The sequence below is a fragment of the Mchenga conophoros genome, linkage group LG8 (assembly GCF_057382185.1).
Source record: "Mchenga conophoros isolate Kocher_MC1m ecotype Shallow Benthic linkage group LG8, M_conophoros_male_GT1.1, whole genome shotgun sequence".
NCBI lineage: Eukaryota > Metazoa > Chordata > Actinopteri > Cichliformes > Cichlidae > Mchenga > Mchenga conophoros.
The window spans coordinates 29,872,374-29,894,908 of record NC_140533.1 but is presented as its reverse complement, the minus strand read 5'-3'; the positions used below and the strand labels follow the sequence as shown (position 1 = coordinate 29,894,908).

Sequence of the window (22,535 nt, the reverse complement as noted above, 5' to 3'; positions counted from 1 at the left end):
GTGGCATATTTCAGACTTTTGTTTGTTCAGTAAAACTTCAAAGGAGAGGAAAATATTTTGTTACTGGTAACTTTTCTTACATTATTTCTATATCATTATTTAATTCCAGAGGTTTTTAAGTTCTTATAGAGGTTTTAAGAGGTTTTGTAAGTTCAAGTATTTTTTGCACTTGCTGACTTGTAAAAGCCTGAATGACGTTTTTATTTCACCATTCATTAACTGCACAGAGAAGGCATCGTTTAAATATGTTCAGATTTTCTTTAAGCAAATCTAACATGTATTCTGTTTTTTTGTTGTTGTTGTGTTTTATCCATTTTATTTTCGTGCCGTCTTTCGCTGAGCGTTGGGGGGGGGGGGGGGGGGACTTGCGGTGAGGTCACGTCCCCGATCGTTCCTGCATAAACCTGCCTTGCAGAGCTAGACAGGTGAGGGCGGGGTTATTGATCAGTGATAAGAAACAGCTGCTGTGACGTCTGTGGCCACGATGTGACTGAAGCCTGTGCACGTGTCCTGGACGTGAAACTCTGCGTCACTCAGGTCAGTGTCTCTGTTTCTGCGCTGTGCACATCGAAAATAATAATGGATTGGATTCATATAGCGCTTTACAACGCCACTATTCATTCACTCTCACATTCACACACTGGTGGAGGCAGCTACAGGTGTAGCCACAGCTGCCCTGGGACAGACTGACAGAAGCGAGGCTGCCATACGTTATTTATAAACGTTATTTAACCTGCTGCTTTAATTAATGTCCTGGCCGTCCTCAGGTTGTTTTCACGTGTCTGACAGGAAGGTGACGTCACCTGTCACAAAAATACATAATTAGGGTTAAAACGAAATGTGCAAATCTCGAGTGGAAGAAGACTGGAATCAGCAATTCCGTGTTACTGCACAGTAAGTGTGTGCTCTGATGGCATCGGCTCTTAAAGTGTCAAACACATCCTCCAACCCCACACACACACACACACACACACACACACACACTTTGTTTTCAAACTCCATTGCGGTTTATTTCACACTTACTAAAAAATTAAGCAAATACAAGTAAACTGCAATAAATTACAGGTAGTAATAAAATAAACTACTAACTCTTTTACGCTGCGTCCGCACCTACACGGGTGTTTTTGAACACGCAGCTGTTTCGTCCACGTAAACGGCGAATCACCGAGAACGGAGATTTTTTAAAAACTCCTTTTTTGCGTTTACGTGTGGATGAGGAATACAGAGTTGGTCACACAACATCAAAGGTATGTGCCTTTTTCCACGTCACGCTGTGGCCACGTTATTGTTTACATGAGATGAATTGCAGAATGGCAGAAAGAGACGAAATACTGTTAATCTGACTGTCTGCAGGTTTACACGCAGTTACTGTCCCTCCATTTAGAAAGGCAGAGGCGTCACAGTGTCATTATTTTACGTGTAGTTGTTTTTTCCTGTGTAATAATGTTCAACATTGCTGTCAATACATTTTTAAAAAATGCCTCTCTGTGCAGAATGGGTTTAAAAACATAAACAGCTGTAGGATACTGTTAGTCTGTGATTTGAACCGGGGGAACAAATCGTGGCAGGATCAGCCTGATGTTATTTGTATCCCGCTGTAACTTTACTGTATAAAGAGCAAACATCTCCAACATGTCAGGAGTAGTTAGTCATTACAACAAGTGTTTGTGAACTAAAAATCAAGAATATGGGATACTGTTTGTCTGTGATTTGAAGAGCCCAGCGAAAACCAACCCTGCAGGGAGACCTACCTCGGCACTTGTGCAGGTGAAGCCAAAGGGAAGATTTGCTTCAGCATATTTTCTAGTCTTTGGCCTGGGGCCCAAACCATCAAATACCACCGAATAAAATGTTACACAATGAGTTGGATGCAAAATGTCCACATAATGTGGCTCTTCCATCCACAATAAGGTTTTACAATTCTGAAAATATAAGCATGTAAATATCAAAAATTATAAAAAACACTCAAACAAAATACACAATTTCCATTACAAGTGACATTACCCTCTTACAACATTTACAAATAAATTAAAAACTGCCTAAATAGGCTTTTAGGTGATTTTTAAAATTATGAATAGAAGCCAATTCTCTAATTGCATAAGGCGACTTATTCCACTGAAAAGATGCTTTAAATATAACAGAGTTTTTCAAAAAGTTACTTTTAACTCGAGGAGTTACTAAATTGTGGTTAGTTGAGAATTGTGTAGCATGATTATGTATTTCATCTGGATGCTGCAGCTGAGCATAAAAAAAAAAAAAAAAAAAAAAAGTGGTGTGTTTACCAGTATTGCTTTCTTTAAAAATACAAGTAAGCCATAGTATAATTTAGCTTGTACAGAAAGCCAAGAAAGTTTATCGTGCATTTTATCAATACTTGTATAATGTGAACACCTTAACACTAATCCGGCCGCCCTATTTTGGACTAACTGTAGTTCAGATCTGTCTTATTAGCTGCAGACCAAATGATTGAGCAGTACTCTAGATGAGATAACACTTGTGCATTAATGACATCTTTCATAATTGAAGAAGTGATATAAAAGGAGCATTTCCTAGCTATAGCTATGCCCTGTCCCATTTTCCTTATAACAGAGTTGATGTGCTGAGACCATGAAAGGTGGTGGTTTATGGTAACACCAAGTAATTTAGTCTGGGTGACCTGTTCTAATACCGATCCAGCTATGGAAAGGTTTAGCTGTGGGCTGTTGACTAAGCGTCCTCTACTTCCTATTAACATGGATTTGGATTTAGACATGTTTAAAATCACGTTGTTTTTACTTATCCAGTCAAATATGTTCAGCAAATCTAGTTGTAACACGCTGGTCAATTCAGAGTAGCTACTGGCTGAATAAAACATGGTGGAGTCATCAGCATACATTACAAGATGAGATTTATCCAGGACGTACGGCAGATCATTCGTGGAGACTGAATAGAGAAGTGGACCGAGGCAGCTGCCTTGGGGTAGAGCACAGTTCATTTCACAGCCCTCCGAGAAATAACCATTATAATAAACCTGTTGCCTTCTTTCAGACAAAACTTTCCATCCAGCACAAAGCAGCTGGTGAAAACCCATAACATTGTAGTTTATCTATCAAAAGATCATGATTTATCAAATGCAGCACTAAAATCCAAAAATACCACCCCGGCCAAATTCCCATTATCTAGATATTTATACCAGTTATCTGTTATGTGACTGAGAGCTGAGCTGGTGGAATAACCAGGTTTGTAGGCATGTTGAGCGAGTAACTGATTTTCTGTTAGGTAATGTTGGATTTGATCATAGACGATCCTCTCCATAATTTTACTTAGACCAGTAATCGGTCTGCTATTGACACCATTAAAAACGTCATTCTTGTTTTTAGGGATGGGAATTATTTTCGATTCTTTCCACTGCAATGGAAATGAGCTGCATGCCAAAGATCTATTACATATGTGACATAGGGACACAAACTTGGCTGCAACTTTGAGCAGTTTGCTGTCTGTGTTATCAGAGGATGTATCGTCAGGAAGTGATATCAATAAGCGCTCTACCATCTCAACACTCACTGCCTCAAACTTAAATTGGCTTTGCTTATTATTCACGATAACATCCTGTATAAGTGATAAACTGGGATCGCCTCGGCTCATATTAGATTTTAAATGTGTTATTTTATTGCTGTAGTAATTAAAAACATTATTGGCCTTAGCTTCACTTATAAACGTTCCACCTGTGTAGATGTGAGACACCACCGGAGCAAGATCTCTACCCGTTATATTTAAAACTTCCCACACCTGCTTTCCGTCCTTATCGGCCTCCTTGAGCTTCAGTTGATAATATTCTTTCTTCTTGCACATATTCAATTTAGTTACTTGATTTCTTAACTCGCGATATCTTGCCCACTCTTGTGGACTGACAGACTTATGTGCTTTTGCTTTATCTCTTTCTGACGTTGCAGCCTTAAATTCATTATCTAGCCAAGTTCTTCTTAACAGTACATCTCCATACGGGGGCATGTTTGTCAGCCAGGTAGCAAAAGTTTTCAATAAACATAGATAATGCCATTTCAGGGACACTCTCGAGGCAGGTGTCAGTCCAGTGAATTTCCTTTACGTTGTCTGCATTGAAATTTTTGTATGATCTGTGAAAAATAATCTTTTGTGCAGTTTTCAGTGGTTTCGTTTTCTTGGTCAAACCTACAATATTATGGTCACTATAACCAACTGGAACAAACGATATTAGAGCAATGCTCAGGAACATTTGTATACATATGATCAATACATGATGACCTATGACAGTGTTGACCGTGACCTGGGTGGGAATGTTGACGATCTGAGACGGGCAACAAGCCGACGCTGATGAACTTTTTCCCTAAAGGACAAGAAGGAGCTGACCAACTGATAAAGTCTCCTAATAAGATCTTGTCTTTGTTTTCCTCAGTTACTCTTTCCAGCATTTCACAGATTCGTTCTACATACAACATATTGCTACTCGGCGGTCTGTAGCAGCAACCTGCTGATACAGGCCTGCCATAAAGCGGGTGTAACTGAACCCACACAGTTCCCAGGTCGTCAAACATTAAGTCCATACGTAGTTTGCTTTGCTATCATTAATGTATCGGGCTGTTTCTGTCCTTCCTATACAACTTGTAACCGTTTATTTCAAATTCATTATTCTCAAAGGCAGCATCTACATGTGTCTCAGAAATAGCCAGCACACTTATCGTATTTGTTGACAACAGTGACTGAATTTCCTGAATCTTATATTTAAGGCTACAAATATTGACATGAGCCACTGAAAAACCTTTACCGGAGAATCCGGGAATAAGTATAAGGTCGGACATTTGCAGACCGATCGATCTCAACAGCTACAAATGGCAACATTGCTGAAGTCTAAATATTAATTCCGGCGTTCTGTGGCCTCGGTTTAACAATTAATTTGTCATATTTCAGGACGGCAATATCACCTGTCTCTGGCCGCTCTCAGCTGTGGTAACAGTTCTTTCCTCTTCTTCCTGATGGACTCTGAAAAATCCTCGTTGATGTAAAGATTGGTACCTTTCAGTTTTTTGGCAGATGAGAAAATTGTTTATCTTTAAATCTTTGTAGTCTGACCACAATCGGCCCGGCTCGTCCATTTTCCTTGTAGGGACGGACTCTGTGAGCGCGTTCAGTTTGAATGCTGTCACTATCCAGGCCCAGCTTGTTCTTCAGCATGTGTCGGACTTTCTCCTCTGATCCTTCCCACGTTTCTGCTTTTTCATCTATTAATCCATCCACCACAATGTTGTTCCTTCTCGATTGATTTTCTAAATGTTCCTCGCGTATGCTGCTGACCGCCGATTCAAACTCTTTTAGTTTGCTTTTATCCCAGCCTTGCCATAATGGCAAGGCTGGGATGGTCAATTTGGTAAAGTAAATCCGTTGGGCATCTTTCTTTGCCTTTAGACAACAATTATGATGCAAAAGAGCCAAACGGGACAGGCAGAAAAAAAAAGTTTGCTTTTAATGCGCCTCTCTTCAGTTTGCAGCTCGGTCACAACCCCATCCATGAATTGCTGGCTGGATTTAACATCCTGTGCATCCCTTAGAATGCTGTCCAACGTTTGTTAGTTCCATCCATGATTAATTGGACAAATGTCTTAAAGTTATCTTGCTGTTGGTGAATCAGATCTTTGTAAAAGTCCCGTTGCTGTTCCAGCATAGCGTTCAGCGTGCTAACACTGACATAGCTGTCATCTTCTGCCGGTAGCGCCTTAACGGCCTTCGGGGCCATATCGACCAGATCGTTTTGCCCCCCCACCCGTGAAGATCGCTTCGTGTACAATGGAGTTCACAAAAACGACTTCTGCCGACGAGCTGCGGGCCAGCCCAAGCCGAGCAGCAGTTATGACAGTTACCAGCTGTCAGCTACTTAGAAAAGGATCCTGGTGTTATTTGTCTCTCAGAAACAGTTCATACCTTTTAGGTGACATGGATGAGTTGAAGTTAAACCTGTTTCTCCATCACCTGTTCAGCTCTGATGATTCAGTAAGGACATCTCCTGGTTTCATCTTCATGTTTCCCTCTCACCACATATCCAAACCGACATCATGACCAGCAGCTTTACAGCTGTGGCTCCAGCAAACATCAGCTGATACTAGAAATTAATATTAAATAAATTCTAACAACAGCTGATCAAGCTTAAACGTGCTGCTGTTGTTTAGCGCGACATCCGCTGGTTTCCTCTTTCTGGCAAAGTGGGAGATAAACAAACAAGAGAGAAAAGCCGATCAGCTGATCATTGATCAGGTTCATGATTGAAGTAGAAACGGGAGAGGGAGGGGGGAGAATGAGAGAAGAAGAGGCAGCTGTGCAGCAAAGACACAGAATAACTCCAGCTTTGTGCCTTTTTTCCATTCTAGCTGAAGTCCGGGACAAACTGCGTCTCTTCTCAGCTCAACACGAAACGTGTAATATTTCCTCTGAATGAGGGACCATCCCATTTTTTAAGGAGCCGTTGGAAACTCTACTAACTAACCTCATGAATAAAATAAAGTTCACTATCAGTAACATCATAGCACCCACCCAGCTGTATAGAAACTCCGTCATGCTAGCTAGCACCTCTTACCTGAAGTTCAGTTCACCTGATACTCGGACCGGGGGCCGCCTCGGGTCCCTCCTCCTCCTGCCTCCCCTTCCCTCATCCACCTGTTGCCTCTGTGGAAGCTTCGCCATAGCCACCACCAGAGATGGACAGTAACGTGTTACTTGTAATGCGTTACTGTAATCTGATTACTTTTTTCAAGTAACGAGTAAAGTAAGGGATTACTATTGCAAAAACGGTAATTAGATTACCGTTACTTTCCCGTAGGAATGCTGCGTTACTGCGTTACTAAAACCGTGATTTTTTTTTTTTTTGCGAGAATGTCTCACGACAGTGACGTAAGCGAGTGCGCCGTTCGTGACAACAGCTGTGTGCAGATCAACAATGGATCATATATCGAGTGCAGAGAGAGTGTGAGCGTGCAGCGTTTAAAGCGTGGAAGTACTGACCTTACTTTGAGTTTGATTCCATAAAAAGTGACAAAAACATTAGTGTCCGCTGTGCGTGGGAAGAAAACTTCTTTTTACAGCGAAAAAAACCCCTAAACTTCCAACAAGCACCGAGTAGCTACGACGTAATGGGAAACTCACAGAGAAACTCGCGGATTCTTCCACTGACCGCAGCACACCTGCACCAGGGTAAACCTCCGCCTACCCCACTCCTGCTTTACAGGTGAAAATAGAGCAACAGGACCGCTGAGTCTTTGACTTTATTTATTTTCTGCTGTGTTTTACTTGCATCTATTTGAAAGACTGAGTGTAAACACACAAAATATTTTATTTTATGTGCTGGAATGTGCAGAAAATAGGTTTACATGTTAAACTAATTTATTCAACTCAGTGAATGTTGCAGATAATTAAATGTTTGCTTGATGCATAAAGTTAAAAGATTAAAACTAATAAAACAAGTTTAAAAAAAGAGACTTTTCCATTTGATTACATTTTGTATGATGGATTATGCAGAAAAAGTAGAATTGGGCTGAAAGATCTATCGCTTTATCAGCTACTCAGGTTGTAAATCGTGTTTTTAAAAAGTAACTAAGTAATTAATTACTTTTGAAAATAAGTAATCAGTAAAGTAACGGGATTACTTTTTGGGGGAGGTCATCAGTAATTAGTTACTGATTACTTTTTCAAGTAACTTGACCAGCACTGGCCACCACCAAACAACTGAGTTATTTTTACACATCTGCCAGCATCTGGCCAATCCACCACCTCTCATTGTTCATGCCGTTACAAAGAAAATAAGTCATCAGCCCACCGGGCAAATGCCCGGTATGCCCGATGGCCAGTCCAGCTATGTTAACCTATGTTTTGCCGAAAAATAGTTTTCTGCGGTGCCGTCTTTCGTGCTTGGCTCCTCCTACCTTTGCTAACATGATGCTCATAGTGCAGAAGCCAATGCTGCATTCACTTACACTCGGATATCTGAGCTTCACTATGAAAACATAATCATACATTTGATATTTCATAGATTTTAATCGTTTTAGCTTCAGGGTGGCACCTGGGGTAGCCAGTGTGGTTGGGGAGGTGGCCTGTGGCCCCCCCCAGGCCACCCTGCTGGACACGTCACTGCTTCTTAGATGGGATGGCTCATGCTACCTGGTTACAAAAATAGAGTAAAATCGATAAATGGGTAAAGAATATCTTTTTCTTTTTTAAATTAATCGCATTTCATGAAATTCTTTTAGCTGACAGAAATAATACAACGCATCAGATTTCTGGTAAGATGCTTCAGTCAGATTCACTGACTGTGTTCAGCACTGATGATGTGTTGTTGTTGTTATACACCAGCGGTTGATGGCAAAAGTCAACAACACACCTGTAAAATCAACACAACAACGTGCTGCTTCAGCGACACCAACCCATGTTTTGTTTTGGAGTGGTATACTGAAGCAGAGGTAATCAGTGACACTGAGCGAGCTCAGGCCCACTGCTTCATCATAAAGAAGTATGGAGTTCAAAGCGTCAGTGTGGGAGGTGATCTGAGGTTTGATTCCATCCATCGTGTCCATCATCAGTGTTTGCTGCTTTTCATGTTGTTTTCTTGTGCTCGGGTTTCTGGGAAAGGTGTCAGTGGGACTTGCTGTAAAATAAGCAAGGGTTCAAGACTTTGCTGTGACCTCCCCTTCTCTGGGAGCTCTGGGCTCTCTTACTGCTGCGTTACAGCTACCGCCCTCTCTGACAGGTGGAGGCACATCCGGTCGTTGATGGCGGAGTCTCGGGTCATTGTGGAGGAGCTGCTGGCTCTGTGTCTCCAGAGGATCACTATGGAGGAAAACAGCATGCGCACTGAGCAGGGTGAGAACAACACTCGACACCAATCAGCTGTCAGTAGATCACATGACATAACCCCTAAACTCACCTCATTCGTGGATAAATCTGCATGTGGGCGCTCTCTGCTGACCTCTGACCTGTTTTTATATAAAATGCCAAACTAAAATTCGACAGGTAAGACGGGTTTGGTAGTTACATACTTTTAATCGGTCTGCTCTCCCAGAGACAATCGAGCTGGTGAAAAACTTCGAGGAGGTCAGAAAGAAGTGGCTGCACGCCGAGCTGGAGCTGAAGAAGTACAAAGAGCTGCTGGTGAAGTCGGACGTGGCCAAAGCCGCTCTGGAAGTGAAGCTGAAACACGCCCGCAATCAGCTGGACGTTGAGATGAAGAAACGCTACAAGGTGGAGGCCGACTACCAATACCTGGTGAGGCGAGACCTCAAGGTTAGAGGTGGAAATCACGGCTGGCAGGTTTACATGTTTCTGATTCGTGTTTCATGTAACACGGGGACGTTTCTGCAGCTGTTGGATCAGTTGTTGTTTTGGAGCTAGTTCACTGTCTGAGCAGTTAAACCATGTTAATGCGCTCTGAGAACACGAAGAGCTTCTTTGGCACTGACAGAAAAACACACAGCGCAGTCAGCCGACACACAATCTTGTCTTCTGCCGCATAATGCTGCATTTTACTAAAACTCAGAGCAGCAATGACCTTAACCCCGGTTGCTTTTTCTCAGTAGTTTACACACAGAGCCACTTCTCTCTGCTAAATCCAGAAGATACACGTGAAATGCCATGAAAGTTTGAATCCCGTGTAAGTGCATTAGATTATGCCTGAATCTTAATTAAATGGGGATATTAAAAATAAAAAGCCCATGTGTCACAGTAACCTGAGTTTGAATCCTCAGAGCTCTTTGCAGTGATTTCTTTCAGCAGAGGTGTTTCTTGAATCAGAGCTTTGGGGGTGCTGAGCATCAGGAGAGCTGCCCACCCAGGCAAGATAAACTTTACTCGTCACGATGAGACGTCTTCCCCGTCTCTGTCAGTCCCTGCATCCCTAAATGCCTCCAGTTGTCCCAAATTCCCTCTGACTGTCTCCTTGGTGCATTTAAACCCCTGTTCCTCCCTGTCCTCGTCGTCTGCTGTCTTCGTCTCTGTTATCAGTCATCATAATGTTACCATCTCTGTGCAAGTCTGCAAATTTCTTTATTCTTAAATCCATCAAGCCTCTCTGTGCCTGGGTCCTCGTCACAAAACATGACATCACTGTCTTGTACATTTAAACACAATTTAATCCCACATTTGTGAAAGAAAAGAGAACTTTTTCTGAAAAGTCTGTAACAAAACCATAGAATCTGATCAAGCTTATTGGAATAAAAAGATTGGAATAAAAACAAAAAATACATATCCTAACCTTAATTACTGGGGAGAATAATGAATGATGCTCACAGTGAGTAAAAAGTAAACTGAGTGCATTTTTTGGACAGAGATTCACTTTTAATGTGTGTTTAATATAAAACAGATGGGGAAAAAAAACTCCCAAAACAGAATAAATTATTACAAAATATTATATAGAGATATCTATATCATCTAATAAAAGATATAAATACTAAAACACTGATCCAACATTATCCTTTATTGATGGATCATTTGATTTTACACATTTACCTGAATGTGGCTCCTTTTTTGGAAAAAACTTCCTCATATCCATTATGAACCTGGCTGTCTCTCTGTACACACACACACACACACACACACACACACACACACACACACACACACACACACACACACAACAGGAGTGATAAGGTTAATGGGCATCCAGTTAGTTAGTTGGTATCCATTTCAAACAGGACAGTGGTAACAACAGCAGGCTACGGACAATTTTATGTTTTAGATTTTAAACAGGCTGTATACATTTCAATGTTAGCAACAGGGCGGTGAAATGTCGCTGATTTTACTACAGAGCAGGACGGATTGTAGGGCAGCAAACATCGTCGGAAAACACGTTTCAGCACTGCAGGTTACCTGGTGTAATGTTTTTCAGCCAAAAAGAAACATGGCTCTGATTCAGCACCCCCAAAAATGGACTCAAATGGCCCCTGAATCAAAGCATATTTATCCTCCGTCAGCCTCTCGTTGATCTACACTGCCTCGCTGTTTTCAGACTGAAACACAGTAAAATGAGTGCACCATGGTTTATTTCGTTTGTAGGCCTTCATCACTCTCTCCCTCATCAGGTCTGTTTATAATGAGCTGTTCAGCCTGTGGGGGGAGCTCACAGACTTCTGTCCTGTGCTTCCAGCAGAGGCAGATGCAGCTAATGTGCGACATCCTCGTCCACGACACGAAATCCAGCGCCTGTCTGAACGATGAGCAGAAGTCTCTCTTGGCCACGTTTGAGCACAAAGGGGGGAACATGACACTGCAGAGGAGCACCAGACGGTGAGGTGGCGGCCAATCACGGTCCTTGCTGACGAGTCCGACACTGGTGAAAGTGTTTTCCAGGTTTACAAGTTAAATCGTTGTTGAAATGAATCTAATGATAAAACATCAAGACTGTATAAAGAAGATGGAAGCAGCTACTGTGACATCACCCCCGATTCATGAAGCCCACTTAAAAGAAAAAACATAAACAACAAACAACAAAACCCCTTTTTGAAACTAGATTAAACATGCTGTGGGTACACCTGAGGGCACCTGTACGCTCACACGGCAATCACAGGTAGCCCCGCCCATAATCTGCCTCCTGCTCCTCTCTGACTTTAACAGGACCATGATATCAACAATCTCAATTAGAGATGGACCGAGCCGATATTATGTATCGTGTCGGTCTGATACTGACCTAAATCACTGGATCGGATAGCGGAGAGAAATAAAAAATGTAATCGATCCATTAAATATCAAAACGTCCCACACGGGTAACTCTGCTCATAACCGTAGCTCGTCGCAGCAGTGTGGTCACGTGATAGAGCAGCTGTGTGTGTTTGTAGCCTCAAACCAGCATTTCATCTCCGAGGAAGTGATCCCAGAGAGAAGTAAAGCAAGTGTGCAAGTCCATCTCTGAATGTCTGTAAAGCATTCCTGCGTTAAGTTTAACAACTAATATATGGAGCGACTGCCTGCCTGCCTCTCTCTCTCTCTCTCTCTCTCTCTCTCTCTCTCTCTCTCTCTCTCTCTCTCTCTCTCTCTCTCTCTCCTGCTGCTACTTTGAAACTGATCAATGATCAGCTGATCGTCTCTCTTGTTTGTTTTTGCACCAGACAGAGGAAACCAGTGGCTGAACAACAGCAGCACGTTTAAGCTTGATCAGCTGTTGTTACAATTTATTTAATATTACTTTCTACACCAGGATCTTTTTCTACGTAGCTGACGCTGGTAACTGTGCAGGGGCGGATCTAGCAAAGTTTAGCCAGGGGGGCCGATAGGGCATGAACAGGGAAAAGGGGGCACAAAGACATACTCTTCTTTCTTATTCTCATTTAAAATGTCGAGCTTTTAATAAATAATTATCTGAATCTTACACCCAAAGTTTTAATTTGATGTAAAATGTATAGAAGTCCATCACTGTATATAGTAACTGTTAAGTCTAATATACCCTAGTCAGCTGTAGTACTTTTTCCTTTGGGAACCATCTGTGCAGTCTGCAGTTCTGTAGAAGAAAGATGTTGAATCTATTTAATATTTCTTGAAAAATAATTTATTTCTGTGCATTTTTTTTCACACTGCATCAAATTAAAGTTGATTACATCGATTAAGCATCATGAGGTGGGGGGTGGGGGGGTTCACTATGTTTTTTTTGTTTTGTTTTGTTTTTTTGTTTGTTTTTTTTGCTGGGAGTTTGCAGCCCTGTTAGTTAGGTTGCTTAATATTTCTAAGTACTCTTTAAAATACCAGAGTAGGGAGGCTGGAGCAGGTTTAAGTTTATTAGATTGATCAGTTTTGCTGAACTATGAAATATTTTGGGTGCAGTGTGTTTTTCACACACAGGTATAACAGGATAGCTTTAGTGTTTGTACTGTGTTTTTAAACTTGAGTATGAACTTATACAAAATGCAGCAAGATATTTAAAAAACAGTTTTATTGATTAAAAAACACTATATCAGATATCAGACATAAAAAAGTGGTATCGTGCCATCTCTAATCTCAATCAGACCTTAAAGCAGGAAAGAGTTTACTGAGCTCAGGGACCAGTAATAAGGTCAGAGCTGCCACCTGCTGGGCATTAGAGAGAATGCAGGTTAAAGAAGCAGAGTCCTCCTCTGTAAAGTCTGTTTGAAACGGAGTGAAGACTTTTCACTAAAGATGATAAAACTCTTTGTCAGGTTGCCTGTGATCGATGAGTCGTCCTTCCTGTCTCACTCTGACATCAGCTACGATCGCACCGACGACGATGTGGTACGAACATTAACCCGACACGTGCACCATGCCTGCAGTGTAAGAACACTTTAACGTTCTTTGTCATGGTGTTTCAGGATTTGGACACAACTGTGATCCAACCGCTGAGGTCTCGAGCGAGAGAGAGGAGGGTAACACGTTGTCCTATATTTACTTATTTGTTCATCCATCAGATTTTGCGTGGAAACATTTCGCCGGTGGTGCAGGGTGCAGCCTCTGCTCCCCTGGCTTTCTGATGATATGCTGTTCTCCACAGCGTTCCTCGATGGGTCTGCCTGTTGGTGCTACGGTCAGGAAACGAAGCAGAGGCAGGAACTTGTCAGCAGAGCTTCTGGAGAGGAAAACTGTGGAGAAGGTGAACCGACTGAGATGTTATGTTCTCACTTGACCTCGCCTTGTTAGTACTCGGCTGGGCCTTGTCTTAATTCTTTATGGGGCAGATTAACAAAGAGCTGGGAGGAACATGGCAGAGATATATGATTAGAAATTACAATTGGCTAGCTGCCGGGACAGGTGGGTCTTCTGTCTCTGTAAACTCGGAGATGGTTGGTGGAAAAATCCCAGCAGATCAGCAGTTTCTGAAATGCAGACCAACAACAATTTAAGTTCAGACTCACTTAACTCACTTTCTGTTCTGAATGATTCACTGCTGTGTGATTGTTAATGCAAGTATCTGATTAACCAATCAGTTGAACAGTTGTACCTAATGAAGTGGCTGGTGATTTGCCATGTTTATTATAAATCTACCACAACAAAGTCATTAATGAACCAAAGAATTAACTGCTTAAAGTTCTGTTTGTTCCTGCTGTACCTGAACGTTTCTGATGCCTCCACTGACTCAAACTATGAAAGTCGTCCTGATAGCCTCTGCAGAGGAACCGCCATAAAACAACATGTTTCTAAAGGCTCTCCTGTGGCTCTGATTCTTTGAACTTACTCAGGAGGTGGAGACCGTTGTGAAGGCCTCCATCATTTCTAATGACACTGGAGGCCAGGTCCACATGGTGCTGGGAATCACTCAGGAAACCTCCGAAAACTCTCCCCAGACTATCACCCAGGAGTGTAGCGTCTCAGCAGGAGGTCAGCTCTACATTCAAGATATAAGATGTTTATTGTCACGTTCGCAGAGCGAATTCTTACTTTGCAGATTCGATTCACACAACTAAAAGAAGGTAATAATAAGTAAAACAGTGCTTTGTAGATCTTGTAGCTTATATGTGGGTGTAAACAGAATTGAAAGTGCAAGTAGTTTCAGCATTCAGTCATAATATATACAGAGCATGCAATATTAAGGTGTCTGTGCAGTCTTAAACACAACCCAGTTTGTAGCACCAAAGCAGTCCTGAAGCACCGAATCATACTCTTCACTCCAAACTTTAGTAATTTTACTTACTGGGGGGCTCGTTTGAGGGGCTGCCTGTATGCTGGATGGATAGATATTTAATTCATTTCAGCTTCATGTCCAAATGTGTCCAGACCAGTGACGGATTAATGACAAGACCTCTGCTTTTAAAGAATGAGGATCTACCAGGTTCACTACAGTTGGACTGCTTTGGACATCATGCTTTAGACGACCGATCAGAGAATCAGTCAGAGGAGTTCTGAGTTTCTCTTTTAGCCTCTTTTTTGTTTGTTTGTTTGTTTCTTTTAATCTGTTGCTGTCAGAACAGGTGAGAAAACCCGTGTTTTGCACTCTGTCCTTCAGGCCAGACCTCGGTGTGGTTTCCCTGCAATGACTCGGTCCCCGGTCCTGAGGGTGAAGCTCTGGTCGAGGAGAAAGTCGGGAACATTGGCAGAGACCAGAAAGCCTCCAAACACACCTTTGTGTCAAAGACGGTACGACGAGCGTTGGGCCATTTACTTTTTTGTGGAAGTAACTGAGTTAGTAACTTGGTTATGGTAATATAAAAGTAACATTTGCGTTACTTTGAAAAAATGTTTACTATACTTGACTATATACATTTTAGTATGTTCAGTAGTTTATTATAAAACTGAATACATTGAAATAAATGAACTTACCAGAAGGAAGTAACAGGAAACACAATCTAAACTGTTCAAAAGTCACTGTGACGATATTATAGACACAGGTTGGATATCATGTAACTGGTGTGGAATTATTTCCATATGTTGTAATTAGAGATGGCACGATACCACTTTTTTATGTCCGATACCGATATCATAAATTTGGATATCTGCCGATACCGATATGAATCCGATATAGTGTATTTTAATCAACAAAACTGTTTTTTTTTAAATATCTTGCTGCATTTTGTATAAGTTCATACTCAAGTTTAAAACAACAACTACACTAAAGCTATTCTGTTATACCTGTATACAAAAAAAATATTTCATAGTTCAGCAATACTGATCAATCTAATAAACTTAAACCTACACCATCCTCCCTATTCTGGTATTTTAAAGAGTACTTAGCATAAATATTAAGCAACCTAACTAATAGGGTTCCAACTCCCAGCAACAACAAAAATAAATAAATAAAAAATAGGGAACCACCCCTCACGCTCCACCTCATGATGCTTAATCGATGTAATCAACCTTAATTTGATGCAGTGTGAAAAAAAATGCACAGAAATCAATTATTTTTCAAGAAATATTAAATAGATTCAACATCTTTCTTCAACAAAATTGCAGACTGCACAGATGGTACCTTCCCAAAGGAAAAAGTACTATAGCTTACTAGGGTATATATATTAGACTTAATAGTCACTATATACAGTAATTGACTTCTATTCATTTTGCATCAAATTAAAACTTTGGGTGTCAGATAATTATTTATTAAAAGCTCGACATTTTAAATGAGAATAAGAAAGAAAAGTATGTCTTTGTGCCCCCTTTTCCCTGTTCATGCCCTATCGGCCCCCCTGGCTAAACTTTGTTAGATCCGCCCCTGCACAGTTACCAGCGTCAGCTACGTAGAAAAAGATCCTCGAGTAGAAAGTAATATTAAATACATTCTAACAACAGCTGATCAAGCTTAAACGTGCTGCTGTTGTTCAGCCGCTGGTTTCCTCTTTCTGGTGCAAAGTGGGCCAAAAACAAACAAGAGAGACGATCAGCTGATCATTGATCAGTTTCATGATTGAAGTAGCAGCAAGAAGAGGCAGTCGCTCCATATATCGCTTGTTAAGCTTAATGCAGGAATGCTTTACAAACATTCAGAGATGGACTTACACACTTGCTTTACTTCTCTCGGGATAACTTTGTCGGAGATGAAATGCCGGGTTGCTAGCGAAGCTCCACATGCCACAGCCGCTCTATCACGTGATGCATACTGCTCCGACGTGCTAACGTTCTGAGGTGAGTTACGGGGTGTTGCAAGTTTTGTGAGGTGCTTTCGTGATATTTAATGGATCGGATTACATTTTTTATTTTTCTCCGATATCCGATCCAGTAATTTAGGTCAGTATCGGACCGATACCGATACGTAATATCGGATCGGTCCATCTCTAGTTGTAATAATAGAACAATAAAAAAAAACAACCTTTTTTATATTTATTCCACGTCAGCAGGCTGCACCTGGCTATGTAATAAGTGTACAATAAAACTTTTATGCTTTTTGAGCAAATTAAAGAAGCCAAACTGTCACAACGTCAGATCGTCGTGGCCGAACAAGTGTTCCACACTAAAGTGATTTCAGTGTAATACTGAAACAAATAGGTTCACTGTATAACAAAACTAAGGAATCAAAATGTAACATCCATGGCTGTCTTTGACAATCCATCTCAAGTCACATGAGTGCTGTTCTCACGGTAGAGTCGTATTAGAGTTTCCTGTTTTAATGTCCTCTGCTTATATTCAAATATAAAGCATTCTTATTGGCCACATCCATCCAACCATCCACTGTAGATAAAGCAGCATGTTCTTGATGACATACCTGCCGCTCAGGCTGTTTTAATTCCGTCCGTGTCACAGATGTTTGTGGAGGAGAGAAATCAAGCTTGGATGGTGTCACCTTGTTATTCTCCGCGCTCGTGTTAGCCTCATCGGGGTTTGGGCTGCGGCTGCTAGCATCACCATCGCCCTCATTCTTGGCAACTAGTTTTGTTGAAGCATGTGATGTATCATGAGATTCAAATTGCTTACACATTCTTACAGTTTCTTGCCTTTTTATTTAGACAGAAAAGTGATGTCTGTACTTCCACTTAAATGCTTCCTTTGAATTGTTGTTTATGTGCTCACTGTCCATATCTGTTTGTACGTGAATGGTAAATGGCCTGTATTTGTATAGCGCTTTTACTAGTCCCCCAATGCACTTTACACACCCAGTCATCCACCCATTCACACACTGGTGGAGGCAGCTACAGGTGTAGCCACAGCTGCCCTGGGGCAGACTGACAGAGGCGAGGCTGCCATATCGCGCCATCGGCCCCTCTGGCCAACACCAGCAGGCGGTAGGTGAAGTGTCTTGCCCAAGGACACAACGACCGAGACTGTCCAAGCCGGGGCTCCAACCGGCAACCTTCCGATTACAAGGCAAACTCCAACTCTTGAGCCACGATCGCCCCACACCTAAGTTTAAGTTGGCTGGTTTACCATGGCTACTGTACTCTTTCTCAGCCAATCAGCAGCACTCGTGCCCACGCTGCATTTTCATGTTGGTAACAGCATTGCAACAATAGGGTAATGCCGATATTCCCATCATGGGGTGCAACCTCCTTGATGTTTACATTCAAGCTGCTCCGACATCACCTCTGATGGAGTAACGTGTCATTTCCCTCCAGGTGATCCGGCCGGAGACCTGCACGCCGTGTGGGAAGAGGATCCGCTTTGGTAAGATGGTGGTGAAGTGCAGGAACTGTCGCGTGGTTGCTCATCCGGAGTGCCGACAGAAGTTCGCTGATGGCTGCACAGCCTTCAATGCCACGGCAGGAAGTACAACTCAAACGGCAGCTAAGGTGTGAGCTGGAGGGAGGGGCTTCACTGTGACATCATAATATGCATCACAATAAACCTGCGGCAGTCATTTCAGTTGGTTGTGTTCATGGACGACAGGGCGACTTTAGTGAGCTGGTTTAGTTTCCGTCTGTTTTGCTCGTCACTCGATTACTGTTGTATGTTTGGACATTTCTAGAAAAAAAGGTTCCTGGTGCAGGACTGTTTAAACCTTCGTCATAAATTGATAATTAAATGCACAACTCTGAAAGGCCAGTAGATCCCATCTTGAAATTGAACAGCTATTTTATTTTCAGGGATGGCTCTTTAACTGCTCAGGTGAAATACAATTCAGTTTTATTTACACGGCGCAAAATCACAACAGTTGCCTCAAGACTCCTTATATCGTACAATGATACAGAAAACAATCGGACGACGCCTTGTGAGCAAACGCTTGGGGACAGTGGGAAGGAAAAACTTCCATCAGAACCGGGCTCAGGGAGGGGAGGCGATCTACTGCGACAGGTTGGGGGTGAGGAACAGAGGTGAAACAGCTGGACAACAGCTGTGTAATTGAAAGCCTGCGCTTGTACAGCCCCAAGACTTTTAGATCAGTTTGAAATCAGGAAAAACCCGTTGGGCTGGATTGTAGATATTTTAACAAATGGGTCACAAAGACTGAGAATGAATGGGGGTTCAGTCTGACCCAGTGTTCTCCTCCACAGGTTCTCCCCAAGGGTGCGTCTTATCGCCCTTATTATTCACTCTCTATACAAACACGTGTCATCATTAAACATGCAGGTGACTCTGTTATTGTCCGCTTACTGAAAGAGGGTGAAACTGGCTACAGTCCAGTCATTGATGGCTTTGTTCAGTGGTGGGAGGAGTCTTATCTCCAATGAACATATTTAAAACTAAAGATGAAGTTATTGATTTTAAGAAACAAAAGAATGGGCACGGAGTCACTTTAATTAAAGGTCAGCAAGTCAAGTTCAATCATATAAAAATCTTGGGACCATAATCAATGAAAAACTGAACAAAATTGCGAATCAGTTTGTAAAAAGGGTCACCAGCTCCTTTATTGCCTCAGGAAACGTGCTCATTTGACACTGACTGAAAAATGTTAACTTTGATATTTTCATGAATGATAAAACATTCTCAGTCAGTTTTATCCTTTTGTTTGATGGCACGGTTCAGTCAGACCTCTGTCACAGAGAAAAACTCGCTGAATCAGTGAGACGGTCCAGTCGTCTGATAGGTGAGCCACAGTCTCCCTGTACTCTAAGCAGGTACAGAGGATCAAGCCTTAAAAATGGTTCCCATCCTCTACGGGGTGAATTTCAGCTTCTTTCCTCAGGACGGAGGTTTTCATTTCCAAGATGCAGGACAAAGCGTTATAAAAACAGCTTTGTCCGTGTTGCTGTCACTGAATTAAATAAGAACTGCTTTTCGATTTGAAATGTTTAAAGTACTATAGTCAGGTTTTTATTAGGTATGTGTGTTTTTGAAGGGATGCCAAATGCTATCTTTTTTTTCCGTAAAGCAAATTTAGCTATGGGTATAACTAAAGTAACCTTGTTCAGGACTCGTTGGAGGACTTTGCTCCTCAGACTCATCCCAGAGTGCCTCAGCTGATTGTGGACTGCGTGGCCGAAATCGAGAGGAGGGGCCTGCAGGAGGTGAGCCGTTACGGTTTTGATCATTTGGGTTTATGGATGTATCAATAATAAAGACAGCTGTTTGTTCTGATACTCTGGGAATACATGAGGGTTGGATCCTCCTGTAGTAGAGGGCTGTGCATGCAAGGATGTGGATAAAGAAAACTTACTGGAGTCCTGTCCCCAGCATGCACTTCCTGTATGTCTAACCTGTGTCTGCAGAGAGGCCTGTACAGAGTTCCTGGAGGTGAGCGTCTGGTAAAGGAGCTCAGAGACTGCTTCCTTCAGGGGAAATCTGCTCTGATGCTCAGTAAAGTCCAAGATGTCCATGTGGTCTGCGGACTGCTGAAAGACTTCCTGAGGAAGCTGAATGAACCTATGATCACCTTCAGACTGCACAGGACCTTTATGGAGGCTTCAGGTATGTTCAGACCTTTAAATTCCAGAGCTGAGACAGCGCCTAATGTCACGTCTTTTCAGAGCTGACTGATGAAGACAACTGCTCAGCTACCATGTATCAGGCCATAGCAGAGCTGCCAAAGGCCAACAGGGACACCCTTGCCTTCCTCATGATTCATTTACACAAGTAAGTCCTTCCACGAAGTCTCCACACAGAATTCGAGTACACCTGAAGAGCTGCAGATGAGCACTTTGGGATTTTAAGGCTTTTTCTTTCTGAGCTTTGGTGCTTTCTGGGTCCTTTTTCAGAAGGTGGTCACCTCAAGGCAGCTGTTGTGACCTAATGTAATATAAATAAATCACCAAAGTAAATTTTGTGTGTGTGTGTGTGTGTGTGTGTGTGTGTGTGTGTGTATTTCTCTTTTTTTTTTTTTTTTTATTTAAACTGCTCTTAATGTTTGAGGGTGATGAGGAGTCCTCAGTGCCAGATGGACCAGAATAACTTGTCCCGGGTGTTCGGCCCAACCATTGTGGGTCACGGGATGCCTGAGCCATCACCCAGCACCATCTTGAGAGACACCAACACTCAGCTGAAGGTCAGCCTCTCTAAATATCCAGACCGGAAGGCGGGGCGGGGGGGGGGGGGGATAATCGAGTTGAATTTTGGATAACGGTTGGTTTCAGTCACGATAAAGTACAGACTGAACCGGTCACTGCTAGCATTTGATATCTGACCTCGTAGCTGCTATATAGTCAGAAAAAGTTTCAGTAACCCTAACCCTGTTGCCCCCCCCCCGGCTCTTCAGGCCTGACACAGTCTCAGTCGGCGGCTCTGCTCCGGACTTTACAGTCTGCACAGTTAGCGACCTGCCCACTCCTGAACACCTTCACTACGTGCTCTGACCCAGCTCTGCATCCACCTGTGATCCGTTCAGTCCAGCAGTGATGTCGTCCATTCTGCCTTGATTTAAGCTTTCGTATCACAGTTTGTGCATGTGTTCAGGCCCCACTATGATGGGCGCGTAGCCAGATTACGATCCTGTAAAACAGGAGAGAAAGTGAACACAGGCGACACGCTGCCTGGTCAGTCTTGCCAGAATGGAAAACTCAGTTCCCAAAGCACGCTGCTGCCCCCTACTGTCCACAGTGTTATACACTCTCCTGGCAACAGGGAACTTACATGACATTGTGGATTTAAATTACACCAATAAACCAGCAAAATAAAACATGCATAATAATCTCCATATATCACAACACTTAACTCACAATTGTGACCACATTTCTGTGTGGCTCACACATGCAATGTGAAAAGTGTTTCTAGGTAACACTGCTTTCAAATGTCTTTATAGTATTAATTTCTCTATCCTCTGCATCTTCAGAGTTCATTTTGAGTGCTCTCGTTGCTCTCACTGCAGGTTGTCTGCCGCCTGTTGTCCCTCCCTGAAGATTACTGGAGGCGTATCCTCATTGGCCAAATCCCCCCCTCTTCCTCCACCAGTAAGATGGGCCAGAGTGAAGGGCAAGGTGAGTGTGCACCTTTTTTAATTTTTCGGGAAACCCGAGGCTGTTTAACCATCGCTGTGAATCGTCCGACTGCCTCAGCCTCCTTTGTTTTCTTTCACAGTGTAACTGGACCTCTTAATACAAAGAAGGAAGCACTGAACCTTGTTTTTGTTTTTTAATATATATAAATATTTTCCTCTCAGGTCGTTTCTTCCAGCCGCTGACATCTCCAGAGTTAAACAGTTACCAAGCTACAGCAGGAAGATCTGTGAGAGGGCGAGTCAGGAACCGGGCCAATGCGTAAGACCACGCCGCGTTAACGCAACATCCACAAACTCTTGAGCAAATACTGAGGAAGATCATGGGGCTGATGCGTATTAGTAAAATTAACTTTAGTTCTAAGACTGGGAGAACTTCTGGGTTTTAGTTTTCCCAGTATAAGTGCAGCCCTTTAATGCAAGTTAAAGATATTAGCGTTGTTGTTTCAGTTCTCTCATGTCATGGTTTGTTTGTTTTGTCCTCAGAGGTCGACCAGAGCCAGCGAGGAAATTCTTCACGTCGCCCAGCTGACAGATGTTGAACCTCTAACCTGTTTGAGCACACACTAATGCTGGACCTTGGCCTGATGATCATTTTTATAGATTTCATGCTAACCACATGAAGTTTGTTATCGAGGCACTTTAAAAAATTACAAGTTGGAATAAAACGTGATGTCCTATTCTTTGCTGTGACTTTCATTTCATTTGAAACCATTGATCTCCTTCCTGTCGAGATCAGCCCTTTTGGTTTTTTACTTCCTGGACACCTTTTTCTCCTTTCCTTCCTAGTCTCTGGGTTTCACATGAAGTTCGTTGA

At 42.4% G+C, this 22,535-nt stretch overlaps 2 protein-coding genes across 5 annotated transcripts in view; one reads left to right on the top strand and one right to left on the bottom strand.

Moving 5' to 3' along the window:
• LOC146569168 (uncharacterized) overlaps positions 1-22,535 on the bottom strand; it is a 228,821-nt gene that overhangs the window by 148,295 nt on the left and 57,991 nt on the right. The window lies entirely within an intron of this gene.
• LOC146569172 (rac GTPase-activating protein 1) lies at positions 430-22,400 on the top strand. Of its 4 annotated transcripts, none has more exons than XM_085285500.1 (17): positions 430-537; positions 8,747-8,859; positions 9,059-9,261; positions 11,138-11,277; positions 13,158-13,230; positions 13,308-13,361; positions 13,487-13,585; positions 14,172-14,310; positions 14,936-15,066; positions 17,970-18,143; positions 19,704-19,799; positions 20,001-20,199; positions 20,259-20,364; positions 20,641-20,773; positions 21,593-21,701; positions 21,884-21,980; positions 22,205-22,400. In XM_085285500.1, the coding sequence occupies exons 2-17, from the start codon at positions 8,769-8,771 to the stop codon at positions 22,248-22,250; spliced, it is 1,890 nt and encodes a 629-aa protein (XP_085141626.1). In that variant the 5' UTR covers positions 430-537; positions 8,747-8,768; the 3' UTR covers positions 22,251-22,400. The 4 variants fall into 4 exon arrangements, with proteins under 4 accessions (XP_085141626.1, XP_085141623.1, XP_085141622.1 ...); XM_085285497.1 differs by lacking the exon at positions 430-537 and adding an exon at positions 780-894 and having other exon boundaries at positions 11,141-11,277; XM_085285496.1 differs by lacking the exon at positions 430-537 and adding an exon at positions 784-894.

Bases quoted from the DNA above. Each gene is read 5' to 3' on its own strand.
- LOC146569172 (XM_085285496.1), top strand. From the start codon at position 839: ATGTGCAAATCTCGAGTGGAAGAAGACTGGAATCAGCAATTCCGTGTT. The intron at 14,311-14,935 runs GTCAGCTCTACA...TCTGTCCTTCAG, and splicing joins GTGTAGCGTCTCAGCAGGAG to GCCAGACCTCGGTGTGGTTT. The intron at 15,067-17,969 runs GTACGACGAGCG...ATTTCCCTCCAG, and splicing joins ACACCTTTGTGTCAAAGACG to GTGATCCGGCCGGAGACCTG.